The sequence below is a fragment of the Telmatherina bonti genome (genome assembly GCF_933228915.1).
Source record: "Telmatherina bonti genome assembly, chromosome: 9".
Lineage (NCBI taxonomy): Eukaryota > Metazoa > Chordata > Actinopteri > Atheriniformes > Telmatherinidae > Telmatherina > Telmatherina bonti.
Window position 1 is genome coordinate 6,184,312 of NC_136627.1, and position 26,315 is coordinate 6,210,626.

A 26,315-nucleotide genomic window follows, 5' to 3' on the forward strand; every position below is an offset into this window, starting at 1 on the left:
TGAAAATGATAATTAAAAAGGAACAACAACAAAGAAATTAAACAGTTTAATACAAGGGGAATCAACCAGTGACGTAGTTAGTTTGCTCACCGTGGAAACCTGTGACGTGGCATCAACATGTTGGCACGTCATCATGCTGCATAAATAAGGTTAAAAGGATGGGACTGCTTTTACCTTCACAGGCATTTATTCTCCTAAATATGTTTGACAGAGTTTAACGTGGCAGCTTTAAATTCAATTCAATTGGCTCCAGGTTAAGTTTCAATGTAATTCCTGTTCTTATGCCTTACCTTATTTGTAAAATAATTGTAAAATAGCTGTATTTCTACTTTTATATTATTATTCAGTGTTTTTATGATTATTTTTACTATTCAGCATCTTCTCACCGAAACAAGTTCCTAGTCTTTGAATTGTTCAAAGACAATGGCAATAAAAGTCTTTCTGATTCTGATTCTGAGGGGTTTTTTTGTTGTTGTTCTTGTTCATGTCTACATCAAGGAATGTTCATCACATGATTTTTTTCCCAACTCATTTTACATTATTTCAACATTTTATTTGTTTCACTTTTTGTTTGTTTGTTTTTTGTTTTTTTTTTAGCTCAAAATGGAATAAATTCTTATTTGCAGAGAAGTACTTCACAATGAGAGTTGTCTCAAGGCACATTTAAAAGTACCTGCGGAGTCAGAATTAAATGGGTTTTGTTCATTTCTAGTTTATAAGACTAGTTTTTAAGTGTGCAAACAAGGTTGCATCATAAATAGCATCTGAAATCATAAATGAGCAAAGTTGTGAAGTTAAAATAAACATCTACACATCGACTCCGCATATTTTGTCCAAATAATTCCCACAGCAAGTTTTCATATGTAATCACTACCAAGTCAACGGGAGGGTTCACATGAGTGACAAAATTCTGTTCAGGAATCGCAGAATTATGTCTGCTATCAGAGGAGCTAATCAATCATCAGTTCATCCCACATTCAATTTAATTCAATTCAGTTCAATTCAACTTTATTTATATAGCGTCAAATCACGGCAATGCCATCTCAAGACGCTTTACAGACAGGAAAAAAACATAATGAAGCCAATTCATAATAGCCTATAAGGAAACCAACATATTGAGATGGAAGCTCCAACTCAATCTCCCATCCTGAGCAAGCACACTGGCGACAGTGGGAAGGAAAAAACTCCCTTTTAACAGGAAGGAAACCTCCGGCAGAACCCGGCTCAAGGACAGGCAGCCATCTGCCTCTGCTGTGTGGGGGGAAGAGGACAGAAAGACAACAGACAACAGGAACTGCTACTCCCGGCCAGGGACACCTGCTGAGACAGGAGACATACATGTTAATGATGCAACATTATTGTTATTGGGGGGGAAATAAGAGAGAGAGAAAGAAGCTCAGTGTATCAGGAAATGTCCCTCAGCAGTCTAAACCTATAGCAGCATAACTAAGGGATGCTAACCATCCCTAGCTATAGGACTTATCAAAAAGATAAGTCTGCAGCCTAGTCTTAAAGGTGGGGAGGGTCTTTGCTTTATTTTGTATTTTATTTACTCCATCAGCTAAACTTTTATGTTTATCTTCATGTTCAAAAATATTAATTTAAACATAGTTGTGAATGATTATATTTAACAAAATACTGACTTTTGTGTTCATATTAAAGTCTGGAAAATATAAAACCAAAAACAATGATTTTCAGAATCTCATCAGGTCACATTTTCTTCCCAGCAGAAGATAAACTTTATATCAGATGATGAAAATGAGACATTTTATTATCTGATGGAAAATATGAGCGTATTGTGAATCTGATGCAGCTCCACATCTGGAAACAGCTGGAACATGAGCAACAAAAGACTGGAAAATAACATCTGGTGGAACATTTGACAACTAATCGGTTCAAATGTCAAGAGGTCAGTAACATGACTGGTATAAAAGGAGCATTTCAGAGAGGCAGAGTCTGTAAGATGGAAAGATGGACAGGGCTTCACCAGTGAGACAAACTGGATGTAAACAATCAGAAGAATGTTCCTGAGAGCTGAAAAATCCCACCAGCTACAGTGTAGAATATCAGCTAGAGATTCAGAGAATCAGGAGAAATCTCTGTATTCTGGAAACCTGGATGAAGATGTGGAATAGTTTGTGGACAGCATGGACGGCGTGTCCTGCAGACTAAAGAGGAGAGGGAGCATCCAGCTTGTTATCAGCCTGCATCTCTGATGGGATGGGGTTGCATTAGTGCCGATGGCGTGGGCAGCTTCCACATCTGGGAAGCTCCATCAATGCTGAAACATCTGCTCCCATCCAGACAACGTCTCTTTCAGGGAAGACCTTGCAGGTTCCACCATGCTGGACCACATCCTGCATCATCACAGCAACATGGTGGAACAGGAGAACTGGTCTGCTGCAGTCCAGTTTCACCAGTACAAACATTTGGAGCACCATGGAAGCAGAAATCCAACAACAATTCCAGTAGAGCAGCTGGAATCCTGCATCAGACCAGTAAGGGACAACATTCCAGCAACTGGTCTCCTTCCCAGATGTTTACAGACAGATGTTCGAAGAAGAGGCGATACTAAACATAGTGCTGGAACTACTTGTTACACATTTCTATCAAAAGCTAAAACGTCTCAGTTTCATAATCTGTCAAAAGTTTGGACACACTTTTCCTTTAAATCAGATGGGAAAGTGTGTCCAAATTTTTGACTGTTAGTGCTGAGTGCTGTTTATCCTCTACTGGGAAGAAAATATGAATTATTTACATTTGCAAATGCTGTTTTAATTAAAGGTTAACACAGTGTCTCTAGTTATTTTGAGTCAGAGTTGTGTTATGTATCTGACCAGCCCATGTGCCTGCTGTACACGCAGTGTGATTTGGCCCACAGAGACAGGACACGTTAACTCAGAACACTATACACACTGTCTGATATTAGTGAAAAATATTACTTTACCTTTGATATTTTATCTAGTATGAACGTCACAATTAAGCTAAGCTCATAATGAATAAAGGAAACATGAAAGTCAACTTTAGTGTTTCATGCACAGAAGGAAAACAGCCGGAGAAGTTTTCAGGGTGAACAAATGAATAAATGAACGAAGAGAATGAGTTTATATGAAAACATAGCACCCTGGATTGTTCTGTGACATACTGGCAGATAAAAGCAATGTTGGTATTTAAAGTGTTTTTATTCTTAAGGTGAATTTTTTTCATAATAAAGTTTCAGAAGTTTTGATATTATGTATGATAGTATGATAACAAAAATAAGGAAAAACTATCTCTTTTTAGAACCTTTATTTAACAGATACATGTCAAAAGAAATTATGTTTACTGTTTCACTGCATAGTAGAACAGGTTTCCTATTCTACAGCAGAAACTGATGCAACACAATAAAAGTTGTAGACAGGTAAAGAATTTGACAGAATATGCCCCAATCTGTTTATAAAGACTCTGCAATTAATCAGTGACTGGTTGGGGTGTCAGGATTAGGTATTAAATTTCCAAATCTCTCATCCTTCCTAGCAGCTTTTGTGGCTGGTCACTTTGTGCCAAATTCATGCAGAGAATCATTAATTTGAAATGTATTTGTATTTATCTGTGATGGATTGTTAATAATAATAATAATAATAATAATAATAATAATAATAATAATAATAATAATAATAATAATAATAATAATAATAATAATAAAAAACATTTTTATTGTTTCAGTACCTTGAGAAAAGAATTCTATAAAAAGATTAAGTGTGGAAAGGTTAAGAAGAGAAACTCTCCAGACTTCAGGCAGCGCTATGCGAGAAGTCATAATGACCACTGTGATGATGTGGGGTGGTATAAGTGTCCATGTGTGTTCAGGTACCGTTGATCCAGAGATAATGTGGGGACATACACTGCCCATCAAACCAGTTTTATGTGTTTGTTTAAGGTGGTACAGACAGTTTTGGATAACAATTTACATCCACTACTACACACCAAACAGAAGTCACCAATCTCCAAGTTGGACAGTTAGGATCTCTGACAGAGTGGCCGCAGATCCTCAAACTGTGGCCACGACCAGACCGTTCGTGGGTGTGACTTGAATCCTCCAACTTACATGTGGCTGCCAATATTCTGAACCTGCTAGCATGTTTTCTAAACCATCCTGGGAGATGCAGCAACGTGTTTATAATTTTTTTCAAGCAGTTGCAATCTTTATGATCTTGACGTTGCCGTTTCCTCCATCTGTCTGTTAGATGTACAGCCATGTCGGACTGGAGGCTGAAGAAGCAGAGTGGTCGCTGAATTCACTCTTTTGCGCCGCTCAGGGTTAGCAGCAACATTTTTTGCGGACAGGCATAAAAAAACAAAAAACAAAAAACAAAAAGCAATGTTCGTTTAATTTTCTTTTTGACTGTCATAAAATTATCAGTCTTGAAAGTGAAAATTAAATGCAGTTTGGATTATCTATGATTAATTTTATTTAAGAGTCAAATAATGCAGATATGACTTTGAAATGAAAAAGGTCATAGCTACATTATTTGAAATTAAATTTTGGTGTCTATTTGTTGAGGAATGCTTTGAAAATAAAATCTTAAATGTCCTTTTCTTTATCATTTTATTTACTTACACAATGAGCTGTTTTGAAGAAGAAAAATAAAAATGCAGTTTTGTTTATTTATTAATAACTTTATTGATTGGACGGGTGACCGATCCAGGGTGTACCCCACCTCTTGCCTAAAGACTGCTCGAGTAGTCTCCAGCTCCCCCACAACCCTTGACTGGATTAGGCAGTTCGGATAATAAATAAATGAAAGAACTTTATTGATGAGCAACAAAATACAGACATGTTTTAGATCCACTCACATGAAAAAATCTTTTTGGCTGGAAGAAGTTTGGCCACTGTTGGCCACCATACATTCACTACTACTGTCATACTCCTTTTTACCTCTAGATGGCAGTAACCATCTAGACCTTTAAGGTAAGGACACATTATAACTTAATGAATTTGTCCAAAACTAAAATAAATTACATAAAAAAAAAGAGGGATACTGAGACTGAGGGACACACAGTCTTTAATTTTGAACTTTTATCAAGATTTTTTAGACAACATTTCAAACTTGACTTTATGGGATCATACTTCTCAGGCTGAAACTGGAGTGTTAATGTTAATATACGAAGCCTAAAATGCACACCAGCAGATGGAAGCATAATTCAAGATTAAAGATCCTCCACTGTCTAATGATCCCCCTTTTATTTTCATGTCTGTTTTTGTTTTTTGTAGCTGCTTTAACACGTTTTTTTTTTTTGTTTTTTGTTTTTTTTTAAATGAATTATTTAACTATTAAAGATTGCACAAGTCAGGGTACAGACAGACAACAATAAACAAAGTGACACTATTAGTGGCATAGAGCTGTGTGAAGCGGTACATTTCTCATTTAAAAAAAAACAATGAACTTTATTGACAAGAGGCAAAAATAAAGTTATAAAAAAAGGATAGCACATCTTACAAGGAATATTAAAACAGCAAGGACATACCAATACAAGTATTTATTTATTTATTTTTTTTTGGCTTTTAGGTTCTTGTGGACCAGACATTGAAGAGATTTAAAGTAACAGGTGAAGCCATTCATAAACTCAATGAATGATGGAATGCATTTTTTCCATTTACAGGTATGAATGTGATATTTACCCAGCATGATTATGAGATTAACAACATCTGATATGCTTGTGTCCAGGTTGTCCATAAAATAAACATTATCCTTATGGGTAAACAAAGGGATATTGTTCATTTTTAAAGAAATCCAGCTATGAATGTCTGACCAGAACAAGTAAACAACAGAGTATTCATTAAAAAAAAAAAAAAAAGGTTTTTAATGGTTTCAGCCTTGGAAAAACAGAAGTTACAGGCATCTACTTCAAATTTAAATATATCAAACAGGAAATTATTAACAGAGCATATAGCTGATATTATGTTAAAATTAGTTTGCTTTTAACACGTTTTATTAATTGAACACGTCACCTTAATGACGGAAGAAGGAAATGACCTTTAGGCTGCGATTCAATGACATCAGAGGACCGTGTTCATTCACATGTGGGTGGCTGGACTGTTCTGGGTACTAACCAGGCTTTCATGGACTCTGTCTTCGGTAACACAAGCGTGCTGATTCTTACAACACAGACAGAGAAAAGTTATTAACGACATGTCGGGAGAAACGAGCTCTGGGGTAAGTTTTAATCAAAACTACTCGATGAATTGTGATTGATACGAAACGTTCAGTAGCAGTTCCGCATACACGTCATAATACTGGGCGCTGTGATTGGCTACTGCTTGCGTCTGTCACCGAACTCGGCTTCTCATTGGATGATAGAGAGGAGCGAAACGGTCTGTCAAGACTGAGCGTGAAGAAGCTAACGCTAGGCTAGTTGCGTTTTAGTTGACTTTATTGATCTCTGAATGAGTCAGTAATCTGGTAAAGATTAAGTTAATTAGGCTAAATAATCTCCAGGTTAGATACCATCCCAGTAGTGAATGTTATTGTGAACCCACACCCACGCAGCGTGTCCTTGTCCTCCCTAAACCCACAGCAAACAGCTAAATAAAGTCAGGTCAAGTATGCCTAAACCATCTTATTTCTCTGTTTTTCATCCCGTGTGGATCATTTATCTCTGTAGGAACATGTTGGCTGGTTTTCTGAACAAATAAACATTTCATTCTTACACCTTTAAAGTTCAGCAATTAAACATTAAATTGCTATTTTAAACTTAAACCTGCCTCTAAAAACAAACACAGTATAAGTTTTCTACTATAATAATCATCAAGATTATCCAAAAAGATTAATGTAAGATATGAAATAAAGGAAATTTCTCATGGTTTAATGTTTTGTGTTCATTTCACACGTTTTGATCTTTATTATCACTCAATAAAATATGTTGAGCTGATTAATATTCCCTTAATTTATTAATTTAAAATCAGATCAAACTTTTTTGAGATAAAATCATGCATTTAGTCCATTTATTATGATGTAGGTATTTATTTATGGACTATTATTATTGTTATTAACGTTTTAAATAAACAGTACAGTTAATACGAAGTAGTTTTCAGTAGTTTTATTCTGTTATGTCGTGTATCTTTGTGTATTTATTTTATACATGTTTCAGATCAAATCAGTGGGAACTTTAGTTAAATGTAAATAGTTTCCTGGGTAAACCGTTGACTGAGTAAAGTCTGAGCGTCTCTCCACGCCTCGTAACCAGGACCCTCCTTAGCTGCCCATCCCTGCCTTCAGTAACGGACTCATGAATAAAACCCTTATCTTTGGGAACCAGAGATATGTTGGGGTGGGGATCCTCCAGGGAAGAGTAGGCGGTGCGCTTGGGTGAGAAAGAGCTTTGTTTAGCGTGTGGAGGCTCTATGACCTCAGTCAGCTCAGCTTCTTACCCAGCAGGCAGTCCCAGACACAGCAGGACGATGGAGGACGGACCCTACAAGTACATCAGGGTGAGGCGGGCAGAGAAAGTCCTGCAGGAAAACCGGAATCTGTGCTGGGCTGGTGGAAGTGGGACATGCTTCCAGGCTCATTCTCACGTAGCTGCTGTGTTTTTTTTGTTTTTTGTTTTTTGTCCTGCAGGATGGAAAGGGGAAAGTGAGCCGGGTCATCAGGATCGGGACCCGGAAGAGCCAGGTACCGTACCTCGCTGTTTTAGTCGGGCTGTTAGTCAAACATGAACTGAGATCGGTGTCGGTTGACAGAGCATTATCTGATGCAGAGCAGCAGGTCTGCATCCTCACAGATAACTCCGTCCTCCTCAGACCTTTTCTTACATTCAGCCTGTTTTCTGTTGCAGCTGGCTCGCATCCAGACGGACAGCGTGGCCGACAAGCTGAGGGAGCTGTACCCCGATGTCCACCTGGAGATCGGTGAGAATCATCGGAGAACCTGAAGCATACGTGAACTTCCTGTTCGATTAGCTCATATAACGCGTCACATGACTGTTAGATAGGGTTAGGCCTGTGACGATCCGCTTTCGTCCCGATTCGATTCTGATTTTTTTGGGATTTGATTTAAATTGTGATTCTCACATTTCTTCAGTATTGCTTGTTTTTGTCGATTTAAAAGAAAAATAAATAAATAAAGAAGTAAAGGATAAAAACTTTTTTTATTTGCTCGTCATGTTTCTTGATTTCAATCAGGAAAAAACAACCATAATTATGCTATAACGCCCAAGAATACAAGTTAAAAGATCAATTAAAACAATAAAAATGACAAAAATTTTATATCCGATTATTTTTATTTATTTGAAATAAAAAATAGATTTAAAAAAAATCCATTTTAAAATTGTGAAGCAAAAAAATCCAGATTTTTGATTTTTCGATTGGATTTTCCCACCCCTCGATATGATGTGTTGATGTTCAGAGCGCTGCCGAATCTGAACCTGGATTCATTCAGTGTTTTACATGATGGAAATGATTAGTTTTTATAAATAATTATTCTGCCTAACTCACATGTTTTCCATCTTACAGTTGCCATGTCAACCATAGGGGATAAAATCCTGGACACGGCTTTATCCAAGGTGATGTTCAATATGTTAAAATCCAAGTTTATATTATTATTATTCCTGTTTTCTGCTGGTTATTTATGACTTAAATGAGGATTAGAGCACAAACTGCAAGCAGCAGGATCTCAGTCTGATAACAGAAAATCCGTCTTTTCATGCAGATTGGTGAGAAGAGTTTGTTCACTAAAGAGTTGGAGAACGCTCTGGAGAGGAACGAGTGAGTGTTTCGGCATCACCTCCCCTTTAACAGCCTCGAACCTTCATCACATTCACACCTTCATCCATCAGTTTAGTGAGAATGGTCAGGCTTCATGTGAGGATGAGGAGGAGCAGAATCTGTCTGAATGAGAAAATCTGTGTGTGCCGATGTGAAAGCTTTCATGTTCTGCAGCCTCAGATGTGACGGCTGAATGGCGTCTTTATCCCAGTCATGTCCTTCCTGTGTGACCCGCAGGGTTGACCTGGTGGTCCACTCGCTCAAAGACCTTCCCACTACGCTGCCTCCAGGATTCACCATCGGAGCCGTGCTCAAGTGAGTCCTCACAAACATCTGCAGTCCTATTCTGTGCAGATCAGACCAAGCGGCAACCTGCCGCGGTTAAAAGTGAAGCCGATGTGCATAAAACTGCAGTTCCCCCTTCATCCACTAGGGGCTCCAAAACAGAGCAAATCCCCATAGACTCCCATGTTAAAAAGACTAACTTCACAGCAGAAATAAACATGTTTACAGCAGAAATAAACACGTTCACAGCAGAAATAAACATGTTTACAGCAGAAATAAACACGTTTACAGCAAAATAAACATGTTTACAGCAGAAATAAACACGTTTACAGCTAAATAAACATGTTTACAGCAGAAATAAACACGTTTACAGCTAAATAAACATGTTTACAGCAGAAATAAACACGTTTACAGCAAAATAAACATGTTTACAGCAGAAATAAACACGTTTACAGCAAAATAAACATGTTTACAGCAGAAATAAACATGTTTACAGCAAAATAAACATGTTTACAGCCTGGTTCAAAAATCTATTTTAGGTTTAATAGGTCAGGTTTACCTTCATGACAACTGTTGGAGGAGTTATTTAATCCTGAAATTGATTAAGGGCTTGTCCTTTTGATTGACGGCTACCCGACATCCCACTGCAAGCTCTGTCTTAGCTCTTTAGCCTGCTTCCATCTGTTAGCTGGTTAGCTCCTGTTAGCTTCGGGTTAGCTCTATCTACAGGCGGGTCGGAGTGTCAATCTTCCACGCTCACACCCCCCTCTCAGCTCTACTTCTATGTCCATTTTTGTATTTTCTCGGAGTGACACTGCCAAAATGGCGACGGTAGGAACCGCCCACCGAGCTTCAATCCATCTTTTCAGAACAAGACGGTGTGGCTGGAGAGTTTCACTGCGAGGATAATTCAGGCGTTTTAACAGCCGCAGCAACTGAACAAAGTGCTGAACATGTCAGGACGGTGAAAGAAAAGCATAAAAATGCAGAAAACAACAACATAAAACAACTAATAAGAATAAAATATAATAAAAGTGGTGAAACAGAGCGACTGCAGACAATAAAATGAAAGGTTAATTCTTGGGTAATGTTTGTGCCGCTGGTGTCTGATTGGCTGCTTTGTCCCAGGAGGGAGAACCCCCACGACGCCGTGGTCCTACATCCCTCCAACGCAGGGAAAACTCTGGACACGCTTCCAGAAAAAAGGTACGCAGTGCTTTTCAGTCCATCCCAGATGAAGAAGGACTTGATTTCAGTGTGTGTGTGCGCGTGTGTTTGCAGTGTGATCGGTACCAGTTCGCTTCGTCGTGCCGCTCAGCTGAAGAAGAGATTTCCTCACCTGGAGTTTAAAGACATCGTATCCTTCCTGCCTCCGGTGTGGCGAACGCTTCCAGGGAGGTAGAAAGCCGTTTTGTTCGGCTGCTTTAAACACACAACGTCAAACTGCAGATGGTTTCTGCAACACACACCTGCACAGGTATGCAGGTTAACGCGTCTGCAACCAGAGATCTTCATGGAAACGACGGAAAGAGGGAAAGCAGCTCAGATGTCGGTAGTTTCCAGCTTGGTCCAACATTTAGGTTCAGATTCAGGTGACTTTGTACCTGTCGGGAGATTTGTTCTACAGCGTTTTCAGGTTTAGTGTCACAGAAGACTGTAAATAAAACAGACACATAAACAGACATTCTGACATTCCCAATGGCTCACAAAGTCAAATATCAAGAAATAGTTAAATTAATAGATAAAAATGATTTAAAATCCTAAAATTTATTAAGAAGGACTGCTGCAGATGGAACATTTACAGCGAGAAGAGACAAAATGAGAAGGTTGGAGAAGGGAGGCGTCAAGCCTGAGAACAGAGAATGTTCCGTAAAACCAGGAGAAGGAACGACTCTCCGTCCCACTGGAACAATAAATACGATCATTAGCTTCATATGTTGAAAATAAACTTATAATATTTGCTAGAAGTCCCGAACTTTTTGGGATTTTCTTTGAATCGCGTTCAGATAAAGTTAAGTTTACCAGTCATGTTCCTTTCGGTGCTTTTGCTTCTGTACCAAAGGAAAATTCCCGGTTTAGGGAGCGATAACTTGTCGAAGGTTGAAAACTGCGATGGAAAAGTTTGATAAGCTGAAAATGAGAGGAATGTGCAGGAAGTGTGGAAGCTCTCGCTCCTCCTGAACGTTCCTGAACGTCTGGCTCCAGCGTGGGAACCTGAACACACGGCTAAAGAAGCTGGATGAGAAGAACGACTTCGCTGCCATCATCCTGGCCGCCGCCGGGCTCGTCAGGATGGGCTGGGAGAACCGGATCAGCATGGTGAAAAGACCCGCTCAGATCCGCCAAGCTGGTCTCTACTCTCCTGCTGGGCTAATCATGTCATTCTGTCTGATAGATCCTGGAGCCGGAAGACTGCATGTACGCTGTCGGACAGGTGGGAAACCAGGAAGCACCTCTGTGTGTGTTTACAGTTGTGCTCATATTTATTCAGAAGGAAAAAAAACAGCTGCCTGAAAAATCACCTGAAATTGACTAAAGTCATAATAAATAAAAATTTCATGAAAATCATGACATTATTTTCTAATTCTGGTTCAATAGAAATATTTTTTAAAAAGCAAACAAATAAGATAATTTATTACATATTCCATCAGTCATAAAATAATATTTAGTTGAACAATGCTTTAATGTTTCCGCTCCAGTCAGGTGTTTTCTGTTCTTCTCAGTCAGACTTCTGCACCTGTTGACAGGTATTTTGTCCCACTGTTCAACAGAAACGTCTCTAATTTGTCCAGGACCAATTTGTTTGTTTGTTTTTTTCTTTCTTTCTTCAACTCAAATAAATGAAAAAACAGTGTCTTATATTACTAAACTATATTTTTTAGCAACTTTGTAGTTATTGTTCTTTTTTTAAGTCTCTAGTTATTTGAGTGACTGTTGTAAATTCAGCCTTTTCTTTAATGAAAGTGTAAGAATACATATGAGCACAACTGTGTGTGTGTGTGTGTGTGTGTGTGTGTGTGTGTGTGTGTGTGTGTGTGTGTGTGTGTGTGTGTGTGTGTGTGTGTGTGTGTGTGTGAGAGAGAGAGAGAGAGAGTCATGGGAAATGATCGTGTGTGTGTGTGTTTTCAGGGGGCTCTGGCGGTGGAGGTTCGAGTCAGCGATGCCGACATCCTGGAGATGGTGTCCGTCCTCCACGATGCCGACACGGTGCTGCGCTGCATCGCCGAGCGAGCTTTCCTCAAACAGCTGGTCCGTAAGAAACACGTTTAGTCGCCCTGCAGGCTGGAAGCCGTGCTCACTCCGCTTTTTCTGCTCTGTAGGAGGGCGGCTGCAGCGTTCCGGTGGCCGTGCACACCCAGGTGAAGGATTCCCAGGTAAGGACAGAGTCTGACGGTTTCAGACATGTTTAGTCCGTTTGGAGGCTCCGCCGGCCGTATGCAGGACAGCAGCTCGGCAGACATACAATCAAGGCCGGATTATCCAATGGGCATTATGGGCACAGGCCCAGGGGTCCATGTCCACATGGGGCCCATGTGAGACCGAAGTGGGGCAAACACCAGCAGTTTGGACATGAAACAAAAAGTACATAAGTCAGATAGTCCCACCACAGTGTCCAGTGTGTTGCTGTTGGTACCACTGGCTGCGAGATGTCAGAAATGTTGTTTCACAGTTTTTACAGTGTTGCGGTGGGGAAGGGGCCCCTGGAACACTCTACGCCCAGGGGCCTGTGCACTTTTAATACGTAATAAAATCCATGTTGAGGGTCCGAGGGGAACGCCAGGCATCTCCCGTCAGAGAGAGCTTCAACTTCCACCTCCAGCAGAGCTTCCAGACCGTCCTGAGTGAGGCGGGGAAATCGAGTCCCAGTGGACCGTTTTCCACCCGAGTTGTTGAGGCTGCTGACTGGAGCCGTGGCGGCATCGCTGTCACACCAGTCACACCAGTAATCCCTGAACTGGTTGGAGGAGGGAAGTCCTATCAGGCCTTTTAGACTTGTGGGACTCTGGAGGCGGCGGCTGGGTGTCGCCATGCCAACCTGGACGTGGCTTCGGTGTCACTGAGGCAGACCATCAACACGTCTTCAGGAAGCTGAGCTGGAGGACCAGAGGTGGGTTCTCATATCTCCGCGCTGAAGCGGTGAAACAGCTCCTCGGTGGTTCCGCGAGTAGACGAGATCCACCCAGAGTTCCTTTAGGATCTGGATCCTGTTGGGATGTCTTGGTTGACAGACGTCGGAGAGAGTACTTCTGGCCTCTGGACTGGCAGACTGGGGCGGTGGCCCCCTCTTTAAGAAAGGAAGAAGGGTCTGCTCCATTTACAGGGATGTCAGACTCCTTGGCTTCCCAGGAAAGGTCTATTCAGAGATCCTGGACAGGCGGGTCCGTCGGATCCCGGACAGGCGGGTCCGTCGGATCCCGGACAGGCGGGTCCGTCGGATCCGGGACAGGCGGGTCCGTCGGATCCGGGACAGGCGGGTCCGTCGGTTCCGGTACAAGAAAGTCCGTCGGATCCGGTACAGGCAGGTCCGTCGGATCTGGGACAGGAAAGTCCGTTGGATAGTCAGACCTCGGATTGTGGTTTTTGTCCCAGTCCTGGAGCAGCAGACCAGATCCACATTCCTCTGACGGTTTACTGGACATGTAAACGAGCCGCTGTAAGGATCTGTCTGAAAGCTGAACGTGTCTCTGCAGCTCTACCTGACGGGGGCGGTGTACAGTCTGGATGGCTCCGACAGTCTGAAGGACACCATGCAGACCAGCATCGCTGCTGGAGACGAGGTGAGTCCGCCCAGATCCTGGATCACTTCCACGTCTCCTGTTTTAAGTCCAGATGTCTGCTAACACGCTGATGTGCAGCAGAGCTTGAGGCCGGTGGACGAGCTGGTCCAGCGAGTCGGAGTCACCGCCACCAAGATCCCGGGAGCTTCCCAGGATCGGGCCGAGCGTCTGGGTGTGGACCTCGCCGACTTACTGCTGAGCAAAGGAGCCAAGAAGATCCTGACGGTGGCCCGGCAGCTCAACGACGCCAGATAATCCAGATCCGGACCGAGTCTGACTCGACTTTGGTTCAGGAAGAAACAGAAACTCCTCCTTCATGATCGGGGGGTTTCAGACACTCCTTCAACCAAAGTTGGGCTCAGAGGCGACTACTGCTGTGGCAGGTTTTGGTTCTGGCCTTTTCTAAAACTCAGTACCTCAAGGAACCACCTGAGCCACAGAGAGACCGCCTCCATGGCTCTGAGACACGAGACAGACGTGGTCGGAACGGGAAAGAGGGTCTCGGTCACGATGCAGCAGATTCTGCAGTAAAGTCAGTCTATGTGAGCTAAACAGTAGAAAAATGTTCATCATACAATATAGTCTTCATCATCATCATCATCAGCCTCCTCAGGAGGCGGCGTTTCCTCCTCAGGAGGCGGCGTTTCCTCCTCAGGAGGCGGCGTGCATGCTGCTGAAGGCGGTGCATGCTGAACGCGGTGCGTGCTGAAAACGTGCTACCTCTATAACAGACTGTTTCATGCTAAGCTATGCTAACAGGCTAAGACGTGAGGTCGAGTTGTGTTTTAGCTTCCCGTCGTGCATTAGCCGCCTGTCGTCCTGCTTCCAACACCAAGCCTGATAAACGGTCTGGATGATGAGTTAAATGTCAGATTTATGACCTTCAGTAAATCCAGTATTTATCTGAACTGTAAGAGATTTTATAAGCGTATGTTCGCCTTCCTGCAGCTTGTGAAGCTTTTCAGGCTGAATGTGGCGTTAAAGCAGAAACTGTGTCATCATGTAACTTATAGAAGAAAGTTTTATCTCTTTAACTGGAGGATAAAAACTTTTTCAACTGTGTGTTTTTCATTCTGACTTTATTTCTGAGGCTGTGACGTGAAACTGCTTCATGTTTTTGTCCTGCTGATCTTCAGCCTGGATCTTTGTGCCATTTCTGTAAATCATCTGCAGATTTCTGCCTTTTTATGTTCTTCTGGGAACATATTTTTCTTTTTTGGGCCTTTTTTGCTGGATTTTATCATTTAAACCTTGAATCAGTGCAAGGTGACGCCGGACATATTTGTTTTTCAGCTTCAAGTTCTGTTTGAACTAAAATTATTTCTTATTTACATTTAATTATCAGAATAATACCTTCGTAATAAACATGGTTTTTATTTTCTACATATGTGAACAATAAAGTTCAGTTAAACTTGTTCAGAGTTTTTCTTCCTTCAGTTAATGAAAGCACGTTTTTTAAACCTCTTTGGGCTTATGGATATTTAACTAATATTTAGAATTAATTATAAAGAATTAGAAGAAATTTCATCAAATTTATTTTCATTCAAGCAAAAAGAGAAAATAACCTTTTGATTAAATGTCATTAAAAAAAAAGTTTCAATTAAAACAATTAAGATTTTTTTTTTTTTTAAAGTAAAGGGAGAATCACAGAATCCAGAGCTGAGAATTATAATAAATTATACCCCAACAGTTTGTTTTTATTTTAAGGAAAAAAACACTAGTTATGAAACTAAACTGTTTTATTAAGCTGTTTTTAAATAAATGTTAAATGAAGAAATAAATGTTAATTGTTTTCAGTTTTTCGTACAGAAATAAAAAGTCGGAATCCAGCCAGGAATGAAGACAGAGGAGTAGCTGGATGTACAGTAATATAATCTAATCTCTAAAGAGATTTAATGTTGAAATAACAATGAATTTCTCAGCATGTTCGATCATTCATGATTTCTGTGGTTCAATTCTACATTTAAAGGCTTGATTTGAACATTAAATAGCTGACAGATGCAAAAACAAAAAAAGTTTTTATCTAAACTCATAAAAACAGAAATAATTGAAAAGCTTTAAGTCCATCCATCCATCTTCTACCAATTATCCGGGGTCGGGTCGCGGGGGCAGCAGCCTAAGCAGGGAAGCCCAGACTTCCCTCTCCCCAGCCACATTTGCCAACTCTGCGGGGGGATCCCGAGGCGTTCCCAGGCCAGCCGAGAGATATAATCCCTCCAGCGTGTCCTGGGTCTTCCCCGGGGTCTCCTCCCAGAGGGACGTGCCTGGAACACCTCACCAGGGAGGTCCAGGAGGCATCCTGACCAGATGCCCGAGCCACCTCAACTGGTTCCTCTCGATGCGGAGGAGCAGCCGCTCTACTCTGAGCCCCTCCCGGATGACCGAGCTCCTCACCCTATCTCTAAGGGAGAGCCCGGCCACCCTGCGGAGGAAACTCATTTCAGTCGCCTGTATACGAGATCTCCTTCTTTCGGTCACGACCCACAGCTCATGCCCATAGGTGAGGGTAGGAAAGTAGATCGACTGGTAAATTGAGAGCTTCGCTTTCTGGCTCAGCTCCTTCTTCACCACGACAGACCGGCGCAGAGTCCGCATTACTGCAGACGCCGCACCGATCCGTCTGTCGATCTCGCGCTCCATCCTTCCCTCACTCGTGAACAAGACCCTGAGATATTTAAACTCCTCCACTTGAGGCAGGACCTGACCCCCGACCCGGAGAGGGCAATCCACCCTATTCCGGCTGAGGACCATGGTCTCAGATTTGGAGGTGCTGATTCTCATCCCAGCCGCTTCACAGTCGGCCGCGAATCGCTCAAGTGAGAGTTGGAGATCACGACCAGATGAAGCCAACAGGACCACGTCATCTGCAAAAAGCAGAGACCCAATCCTGAGGGCACCAAGTCGGATCCCCTCAACACCTCGGCTGCACCTAGAAATTCTGTCCATATAAGTTATGAACAGAATCGGTGATAAAGGGCAGCCTTGGCGGAGTCCAACCCTCACCGGAAACGAATCCGACTTACTACCGGCAATGCAAACCAAGCTCTGACACCTGTCGTACAGGGACCGAACAGCTCGTACAAGGGGGTCCGGTACCCCATACTCCCGGAGTACCCCCCACAGGAGCCCCCGGGGGACACGGTCGAATGCCTTCTCCAGGTCCACAAGGCACATGTAGACCAAGTTATCTTCTAAAAAGATTGTATTTAAAAAAAATTAAAAAAAAACTGTGAAAAAGAAGAACCGCACTCTGAGAAGAGTCGTACTTTCCAGACGGGATTTTTACTGAATAACTTTATCTAAGTTTAACTTTATCTGAATAACTGGACAACAGCAGAGCAGAAACCAGTTTGGCTTAAACCAGTCAGTTCCTGTAAACTGACTGAGAATCATGTAACACGTTTGGCCATTTTAAATATGATAACTTATAAATATTAAATAAATACTTATTAAATATTTACTATTATTATTTTATTTTATTTTATTTTTTTTTTTAGTATTGATTAAATATTTATTTTATTGATTAAATATTTATTTTATTTATTAAATATTTATTAAATATCAAATAAATATTATATTAACAACTTGTAAGCTGATGATGTAATGAAGCAAACAGCTGCATTTCTTGGAAATAAAAGTAGTTTTTTTTTCAGTTTTCATCACAGTATTCAGTCATCAGGGAAACTTTATTTCTTTCTCTTTAGTCCATCTCTGAAGTGTTTGTTGTCTCAAATCTTTGTTTATCAGCTGAGATGTAAATAAATACTTTCCTTGTAAACAACTAAACCGGCTGTTTAGTCGTTCTGAACTTAAAAACCTTTGTCCTGTTTTTGCATCATCACATCATCAGCTGAACTTTTTTAATGAGCAGCAGATAAAATGTCAGGTTATCAGCCTGGTTACCTGTGAAATCTCAAGAATAATTTGGTTTTTACCACATTACTGGTTTTACGTGTCTGTATGTTTGCAGATATGATGAAAGTTTTTAAAGAAATAAGAGTTTTTATTTCATTGATGTTTTTATTGAGTTTCTGGCTGAGGGTCCCAGCATGAGAACACCATCAGATCTCTGCTTCCCATTTGGTTTTACTGGTTTTACTGGTGATGCTCAGCATCTTCTCCTCCTCAGATCCTCTCATCCACTCAAACTCCAGCCGTCCATACCGAGTCTTCCCTCGGAGTCGGGAGGTGAGGAAACTGAGCTGGGAGGCCATGGGGATGATGAGGTGGCAGTAAGATGGAACCGGCTCGGTGGTCATGTGGACGCTCTGGACCACCCTCTGATGAACTGCTGCTACTGGCTGGACTGGCCTGCTGCGTCCTGGGGGTGGTTTTCCACTGGGACATTTAACCGTCACCGCAGCAGACGCCTGAGATCGGAAACCCTGCTGAGAGATGAGATGGTACAGCTTCTTCCTCCACTCGGGCATCTGCTCGCTGCAGCTGTCCTGGACGTTGTCAGGTATCTGAGCAGGGCTGTCTTCACTCTGCCTCCCAGAGTTCGCCTCAGCGGGGGACCAGGACCGATACAGTCCACCTCTCAGACTAAACCGAAGGGTGTCAGTCTGAACGGAGGAGAGGAGGAGGCAGTTCTCAGCTCTGGAAGACAGTTTGTTCCTCTGTGATGAGCTTGTGTTGAAAACTTTAAACTTCTTGTAGAGGTCCATAACTTTGAGATCAAGAGCCAACTGGGTTTTGTCCTGGATGGTGTATTTATCAGAGGTCAGGAGGAAGATCGGGTCAACGATTAATGACTGTTCAAGCTCAGGGTGAGGATCTTCTGGACTCGGGGGAGGAGCCTTCAAAGGAGGAAGTCCTTCAGCGCTGGGATCTGTAAAAATAGTTTGTTGCTGAAGATCATGATATAAAACTATCCCAGCATGCCACAGCCAGTTAAAAGAACAGTAAACCCTCCTCTTCATCAGATCCACCTTTGCTACTTCCTGTTAACAATAACATCCAACAAGCCAATCAGACATGTCTACTGATGAAGACGACTTGAAGAAGTTCAAACTGAGCATCAGAATGAGGAGAAAATGAGATTTAAGGTTGTTGGTCTGAGTATTTACTGGGATTTCCACAGACAACCATCTCCAGGTTTTCCAGAGAAGGTCTGAAGAAGAGAAAACATCCAGCAGCAGCAGTTGTCTGGACCAGGATGCAGCAGAAGACCACAGCGGGTTCCCTCCTGTCAGTAAGAACAGGAAACTGAGGCTACAATTCACACAGACTCACCAGAACTGGACAATAGAAGATGGAGAAACGTTGCTGGTCTGATGAGTCTCCAGTTCAGCTCCACATTCACATGGTAGGATCAGAATCTGCTGGAAACATCATGACAACATGGATCCATCCTGCTGTCAGGATCAACAGGATCTCCCTCCATGACCATGTCCATCCCTTTCTGAGCACAGTGTAGCATCTTCTGATGGAAACTTCCAGCAGGATGATGCACCATGTCACAAAGCTCACATCATCTCCACCATGACGATGAGTTCACTGTCCTCCAACGACCTCCACAGTCACCAGATCTACATCCAGCAGAGCAGCTTTGGGAAATTCTCATGGTGATGAGGTAGAACGGGAGATTCTCATGGTGATGAGGTGGAACGGGAGATTCTCATCATGATGAGGTGGAACGAGAGATTCTCATGGTGATGAGATGGAACGGGAGATTCTCATCATGATGAGGTGGAACGGGAGATTCTCATGGTGATGAGGTGGAACGGGAGATTCTCATGGTGATGAGGTGGAACGGGAGATTCTCATGGTGATGAGGTGGAACGGGAGATTCTCATGGTGATGAGGTGGAACGGGAGATTCTCATCATGATGAGGTGGAACAGGAGATTCTCATCATGATGAGGTGGAACGGGAGATTCTCATGGTGATGAGGTGGAACGGGAGATTCTCATGGTGATGAGGTGGAACGGGAGATTCTCATCATGATGAGGTGGAACGGGAGATTCTCATGGTGATGAGGTGGAACGGGAGATTCTCATGGTGATGAGGTGGAACGGGAGATTCTCATGGTGATGAGGTGGAACGGGAGATTCTCATCATGATGAGGTGGAACGAGAGATTCTCATGGTGATGAGGTGGAACGGGAGATTCTCATCATGATGAGGTGGAACGGGAGATTCTCATGGTGATGAGGTGGAACGAGAGATTCTCATCGTGATGAGGTGGAACGGGAGATTCTCATGGTGATGTGGTGGAACGGGAGATTCTCATCATGATGAGGTGGAACGGGAGATTCTCATCATGATGAGGTGGAACGGGAGATTCTCATCATGATGAGGTGGAACGGGAGATTCTCATCATGATGAGGTGGAACGGAAGATTCTCATCATGATGAGGTGGAACGAGAGATTCTCATGGTGATGAGGTGGAACGGGAGATTCTCATCATGATGAGGTGGAACGAGAGATTCTCATGGTGATGAGGTGGAACGAGAGATTCTCATCATGATGAGGTGGAACGAGAGATTCTCATGGTGATGAGGTGGAACGGGAGATTCTCATCATGATGAGGTGGAACGGGAGATTCTCATGGTGATGAGGTGGAACGGGAGATTCTCATCATGATGAGGTGGAACGGGAGATTCTCATGGTGATATGGTGGAACGGGAGATTCTCATGGTGATGAGGTGGAACGGGAGATTCTCATCATGATGAGGTGGAACGGGAGATTCTCATCATGATGAGGTGGAACGGGAGATTCTCATCATGAATGTTGATCAACTACCTGATGCTTGATGTGAAAATGGATCAAATTCACACCAAATATGAAAAAAGGTGGTTGTGACGAGGAGGACAACCCAGTACTAGAAGCTGGATCTGATGAAGGTGTCTGAACAAACCATGATTATTACGGCTGTGAGGACACACCTGTCTCTGGGACGACAGGAACTTGGCGACGTTTGTCTGGAAGCTTCAGCCGGTCTGTAAAAAAGGACAAAAACAGTTCAAATTAAATTAGTGAAAGTAACAATCATTATGTTAACATAATTTTTTATACCTTTACTGGGTGTCTCATGTTTTACAGGTGTGGACAGATACTGGAGTGGAGCTGTGATGGTGTCAGAAGGCTCCATGCTGTCCTTAACATGTCTCAGGGGTGTATGTCTGACCTCATCAACAGCTGGTCTGAAAGTTGACAGAAGTTTTTACTTGTTCACTAGAAAACTTTCTAACAGGAAGTTTGATCACTTACAGGAAGCTGGCCATGTCTTTCAAACTGTCCAAACCGTCTCTTGAGTGGAGGTCTGTCTTCAGAGGCAGAGTGGCGAGTCCATCAGAGGTTTCCAGATGTTTCCTCAGACTTTTTGTCCTCTCCGTCCTGTCCTCTGTCTCTGTCACATGCTCTGTTGTTGCCCGAACAACCTTCATCTTGGCCTGATGGTCTTTCACATTCTTCTTCTCCTCCTTCTCCTTCTTTTCATCCTCTATTGTATTTGTGTCAACAACATTTTTATCCTTTTTTTCATCTTTTTCTTCTTCTTTCTTTGAGTTCACCACCTCTGTTTCTTGTTCCTCTTCCTCCTCACCGTCAGTGAACCAGAATATTATCGTGCGTTCAGGTTCTTGATCATGTGTGTCCAGATCATGTGTGTTGTGTCCATGCAGCTGATGAAGGCAGCCGTCTGGTTGGAGAAACTCTTTTTCTTTCCACATCAAGCTCCTGATCACAGAGTTGGGGATGTAGCCGTCCGGAGCAATGGGCCATTTTCGAGGCTCTATGTCCACCTGGTCCACTTGGTCCACCTGGGACATGGTTCAGCCCTCAATGTCAGCTTTGGCTTGCTTTCTTCAGATGTTTTACTCCAACCACATAACGCTATCATGGAGGAATATTAGATATTTTATGAAAACAAAAAACAAAAACAAAAGTTAAATATTTTAGACTTTCCGTGTCTTGTTTACAGCAAATAAACACACCTGGATGAGAGAATATTGTCGACAATTAAACAAAGAAAATTAAAGCACTAAACATCTGCAGCTCATCCAGATACTGCTTTAACTAGGACTAAGAGGTCTGAACACATCACACCAGTTTAACATCTTTACACTGGTTTCCAGTCAGTCACAGTCAGGACAGATTTAAAAATCCTGTTTGTTTAAAAATCCCAGGACGGTTTAGGACCAGAATACATCTGATATGTTCAGAGCGTATAAACCAAGCAGAGCTCTCAGATCTAAAGACTTAGGTCCAGACCAGAGACCAGACTAAACATGTTGAAGCGGCATTTAGCTGTTATGCTGCAAAAAAGTGGAACAAACGGCCAGTGAAGATTAAACTCTCATCAAATGCAGACACGTTTAAATCCAGGTTAAGAACTTTTCTTTTCTCATGCACCTATGCATGGCAACTGTTAACTGATCGTGCTTTTAATTACTTTAATTTAATGAATGATTTATGCTATTCATACTGTCTTTTCTTTCCAACATATATAATGCTTTTGATTTTATTTGTAAAGCACTTTGAATGGTTTTGAACATGAAATGTGCTATACAAATAAACTTGCCTGGTCCTTGCCAACAATGCCTGCATAGTAATAGCTGTGAATGGATCAAATCAAACTAGCTGTCCACACAAAGCTAACTAGCTTCCACATTAACTTTTAACCAGGTTTTTACTCAAATTTTTATGCTTAGCTCAGATAAAAAAAAAAAAAGCTATTAAAATAGCTAATGAGATTTTTAATTTTTAATAAGGATTTTATCTTTTCAAAAACATTAAATAATTTTGAACATTGCCAAGTCATTTTTGCCTAATGATTTAAAAAAAAAAATGGGTTTGTTGTGATTCGATTGGACCATGTTAGCAGTTTTTCCACAAGCTAAGGCTAACTGAGCTAAGCTAACTAGCAGATGGATCAACTTAGATTAGTTAGTTATCTGTATACAAGTTAATGAAAACTAAGCTAAGCTAACTAGCAGATGGACCAGCTTAGAATAAGCAGTTTGTCCGCAAGCTATGGCTAACTAAGCTAAGCTAACTAGCAGATGGATCATCTTAGATTCAGTTAGATGTTTGTATAGAAGTTAATTAAAACTAAGCTAAGCTAACTAGCAGATGGACCAGCTTAGAATAAGCAGTTTGTCCGCAAGCTAAGGCTAACTAAGCTAAGCCAACTAGCAGATAGATCTACTTCGACTTGGTTAGCTGTTTGTCAATATGCCTAACTAAGCTAAATTGATTATACTAAAGGAATCAGCTTAGACTCAGCTGTTTATCCAGGAGCTAAATTTGACTAAGTCAAACTAACTAGCCAAAGGATCAGCTTGGAGTCAGTTAATTGTTTATACACAAGCTAAGGCTAAGCAAAGGCTCAGCTTGGACGCAGTTAGCTGTATGTCTATTAGCTGAGGCTAAATAAGATAAGATAACTAGCTGAAGGATCACTTGGCTAGCTATTTGTCAAAGAAATAAGGCAAACAAAGCTAAGTGGACTAGCCGAATAATTTTTCTTTTTATGTTTATCGTAAATTATGGCTAAATTCCTTTATAGACAGACAGACAGACAGACAGATAGATAGATAGATAGATAGATAGATAGATAGATAGATAGATAGATAGATAGATAGATAGATAGATAGATAGATAGATAGATAGATAAATGGGAGGGAGAAAGATAAATGGGAGGGAGAAATTCAGGGTGTTCCAACAGTCTCTTTTAAGAAAAAAAAAGAAGATAGATTAAATTAAAGATAAATATTAAACAGTCTAACTGCAATCTAATGTAAGGATATCAACTAACAGTTAGCCTAGCATAAAACTGGAAAAAGTATATCGATGACTGGCCAATAAAATTACTTGATGAAGTTACGGTGAGGGTTTCAGAAAATACAGCTGCTATCTTATTTCATATAGCTTTTTTTTAAGTTAGTAAAAAAAAAAAAAAAACAACAAATAAATAAAAGTAAAAATGAAATATTTTGCATTAATTCAGTGGTTTCTTAACCAATTTTTTTGTGATTTGATCAAACCAAGGTTGTTATTTATCTTTCAATTCAAGCTAACCAAGCTAAGCTAACCAGCAGCTTCATACATAGTGCCGCCTATCCTCTGCTTCAGCACTACCACAAATGTTAAAATCTTAATGACATGCTATTTTCCATGACAACAGTGTTAAAATACGTGTTATCTAACTTACCCACAGCTCTTTTATCTGAATGATTTTACCTGCAACTTGCAGGGTTTAATGGTCTTCATTTTTTGTTTTAAATGTAAACAATGAAACTGGAATTGTCTCAAAATGGACCTCACAACAGATTACCTATTTAAATTTCCAAAAAAGGTTAAGGTGTTGTACAGGACATATTAGCTTACTTGTTAACTCGAGTTGTGTATTCATAATGAGCATAATTTTCAGTGATGCTTGGTCAGAGAAGGTACACTTTTATTACCCCATTACTTCAATTCTAAGTCTAGGATGCTGCTATTTTTAAAAGACAGATCCTCTTAGAATCACAAATATTATATTACAAAATCATCTTAAAGCCTTTCATCAGGGGTCGATGGATTATATTTATTTTAAATATCCCGTAAAATATAATCTCAGATCTACACACACTTGGTCATACAAAAAATTCAAAACAAATTCTGTAAAATCTGGATCAAGCGTTTATTCAGTAAACAGAAAACCAAACAAGATGTTGAGCTTATGAACCAAATAAATATTCACACCTGTTTTATTGAATTATTGCTAAAGAAGAAAAAATCTTACCACTAATCAACAAACTAGTCCTTCCTTTTCTCGCAGGGTTCACAGAATATGAAAATAGTGAAGCTTTTGAAGAAAATGCAGCTTTCTCTCTTTATAACACAATAGTGAACAAAAACATAAACTTAAAACTAAAATAGATTTCAGTTAAAGCTCACAGAATTTTGAATTATCAACACGTTTATATTTTAATTTCAGACAACTTTAAATTAACTGCTGTACATATTTGCTGATATGTTCTGACAATAAATAAACTCCGCTTTTACTCAGTTTTCCTTCTCATGGCTCTTTTTCCATAAATTTTCAACTCATACAGAATTTTTCAGAGTTTTGTTATGAAAAAAAAAAAAATCATCTTAACCCTTTAAGTGGCAAAGTTATGAAACTGCAACCACCACCAGCCAGAAACCTGTTCTTACTTCCCACAACTAGATGGCAGACATGTCTATCCTCAATGCTACTCAGCTGGTAAGGGAGGAGATGGTTTATGAGGAAATCATGTTAGAAAGACATCATACAGAGACGATGAGGAAGCTGATTGACTGTGATGCAGTGGAGATTACACAGGAAGCAGCAACATGGTGATGAAGAACATTATCAGCTTCCAGCATCTCTGAATCTGGAGGGAATATTTTCCTCCTGAGGATGATGATTGGTCCCTTAGTGACAGAAATCCTACTGCATCCATCCATGATAATAATAATTGGCGGAAAGCTGAAGGGCTGAAAAACATAAAACTAAAACATCTGTAGACACAGTAGAGGTCCAGATGGAGATACAAATATTCATTATGATGATGATGGAAACATGAGAGAGAGCATCACAGGTGGATCAGACAGTCTGATGCAACAACTGGGCATTTTAGAAATGAATAACTAATACATTTTAAATCTACTGATGTATATGTATGTATATATATATATATATATATATATATATATATATATATATATATATATATATATATATATATATATATATATATATATATATATATATGTGTGTATAGTCATAGTGAACGTGTCCTGGATGCAACTATCTGAAATTAAGTAGTTTTACCGCCATCATAAACTCCATGATTAACATTTGGTCTTAAAAACTTTGGTGCTGAAAGGGTTAAGTTCTTATTTGCGTGAAAGTTACGTACTCTTTGTTGCTTACTGAAAGCTGGTATGACCACCTTGCAGCAGGTCAGACGTTCAAATGGATTTATACAGAGCATAATGCCCATCACAAAGTATTCTAAACCCAGATCCAATAGTGAGACACAAAACAAATGAATCCTATGTCCGAGTAACCTGGAACTGCTTGGCCTGATTTCTGCAAGTTTTTCACAGAGAAGCTGCAAATCTGCTGACTACCAAATATTTAGATCTATATAATCATTTTCCCTGATCCGCTACAAGAGATACAGTCTTTTACAGGTAATCAGAGAGATGAACAATGCAGAGAATCAACAGCCTCAAAAGACCATCAAGGCTCCAGTCCTCCATTTTAATAAACCAGATCCAGGTCCATCTTTTTTTTTTTTTTTAGAAAAAGATGTGATCATTATTGCTTCTGGACCATTTCTGTACATCTTTTTGAACTACCATTGCTTCTCAACAATGAATTAGGTTTATCTAGTTTAGCACAAATTAAAATCTAGCTTGTCTTTAAATAAACACAATCAGACTTGATCATGTCAACAAATTAAAGGAGAATATACTTGCCATTAATAATGCATATACATGTTCACAAGCACTGACGGACTGGTGACCTGGCAAAGGTGCACCCTG

General features: G+C 40.8%; 1 protein-coding gene across 2 annotated transcripts; it reads left to right on the forward strand.

The window, feature by feature from the left end:
* Nucleotides 1-6,059: 6,059 nt before the first annotated feature.
* LOC306760398 (porphobilinogen deaminase-like) lies at nt 6,060-15,169 on the forward strand. 2 transcript variants are annotated; one of them, XM_079246226.1, is made up of 14 exons: nt 6,060-6,197; nt 7,602-7,655; nt 7,819-7,891; nt 8,495-8,544; nt 8,691-8,746; nt 8,984-9,061; nt 10,160-10,237; nt 10,313-10,388; nt 11,237-11,350; nt 11,427-11,465; nt 12,161-12,280; nt 12,352-12,405; nt 13,723-13,809; nt 13,888-15,169. In XM_079246226.1, exons 1-14 carry the CDS (start codon nt 6,174-6,176, stop codon nt 14,062-14,064), a joined length of 1,080 nt encoding a protein of 359 aa, XP_079102352.1. In that variant the 5' UTR covers nt 6,060-6,173; the 3' UTR covers nt 14,065-15,169. The 2 variants fall into 2 exon arrangements, with proteins under 2 accessions (XP_079102352.1, XP_079102353.1); XM_079246227.1 differs by having other exon boundaries at nt 13,891-15,169.
* Nucleotides 15,170-26,315: the final 11,146 nt, after the last annotated feature.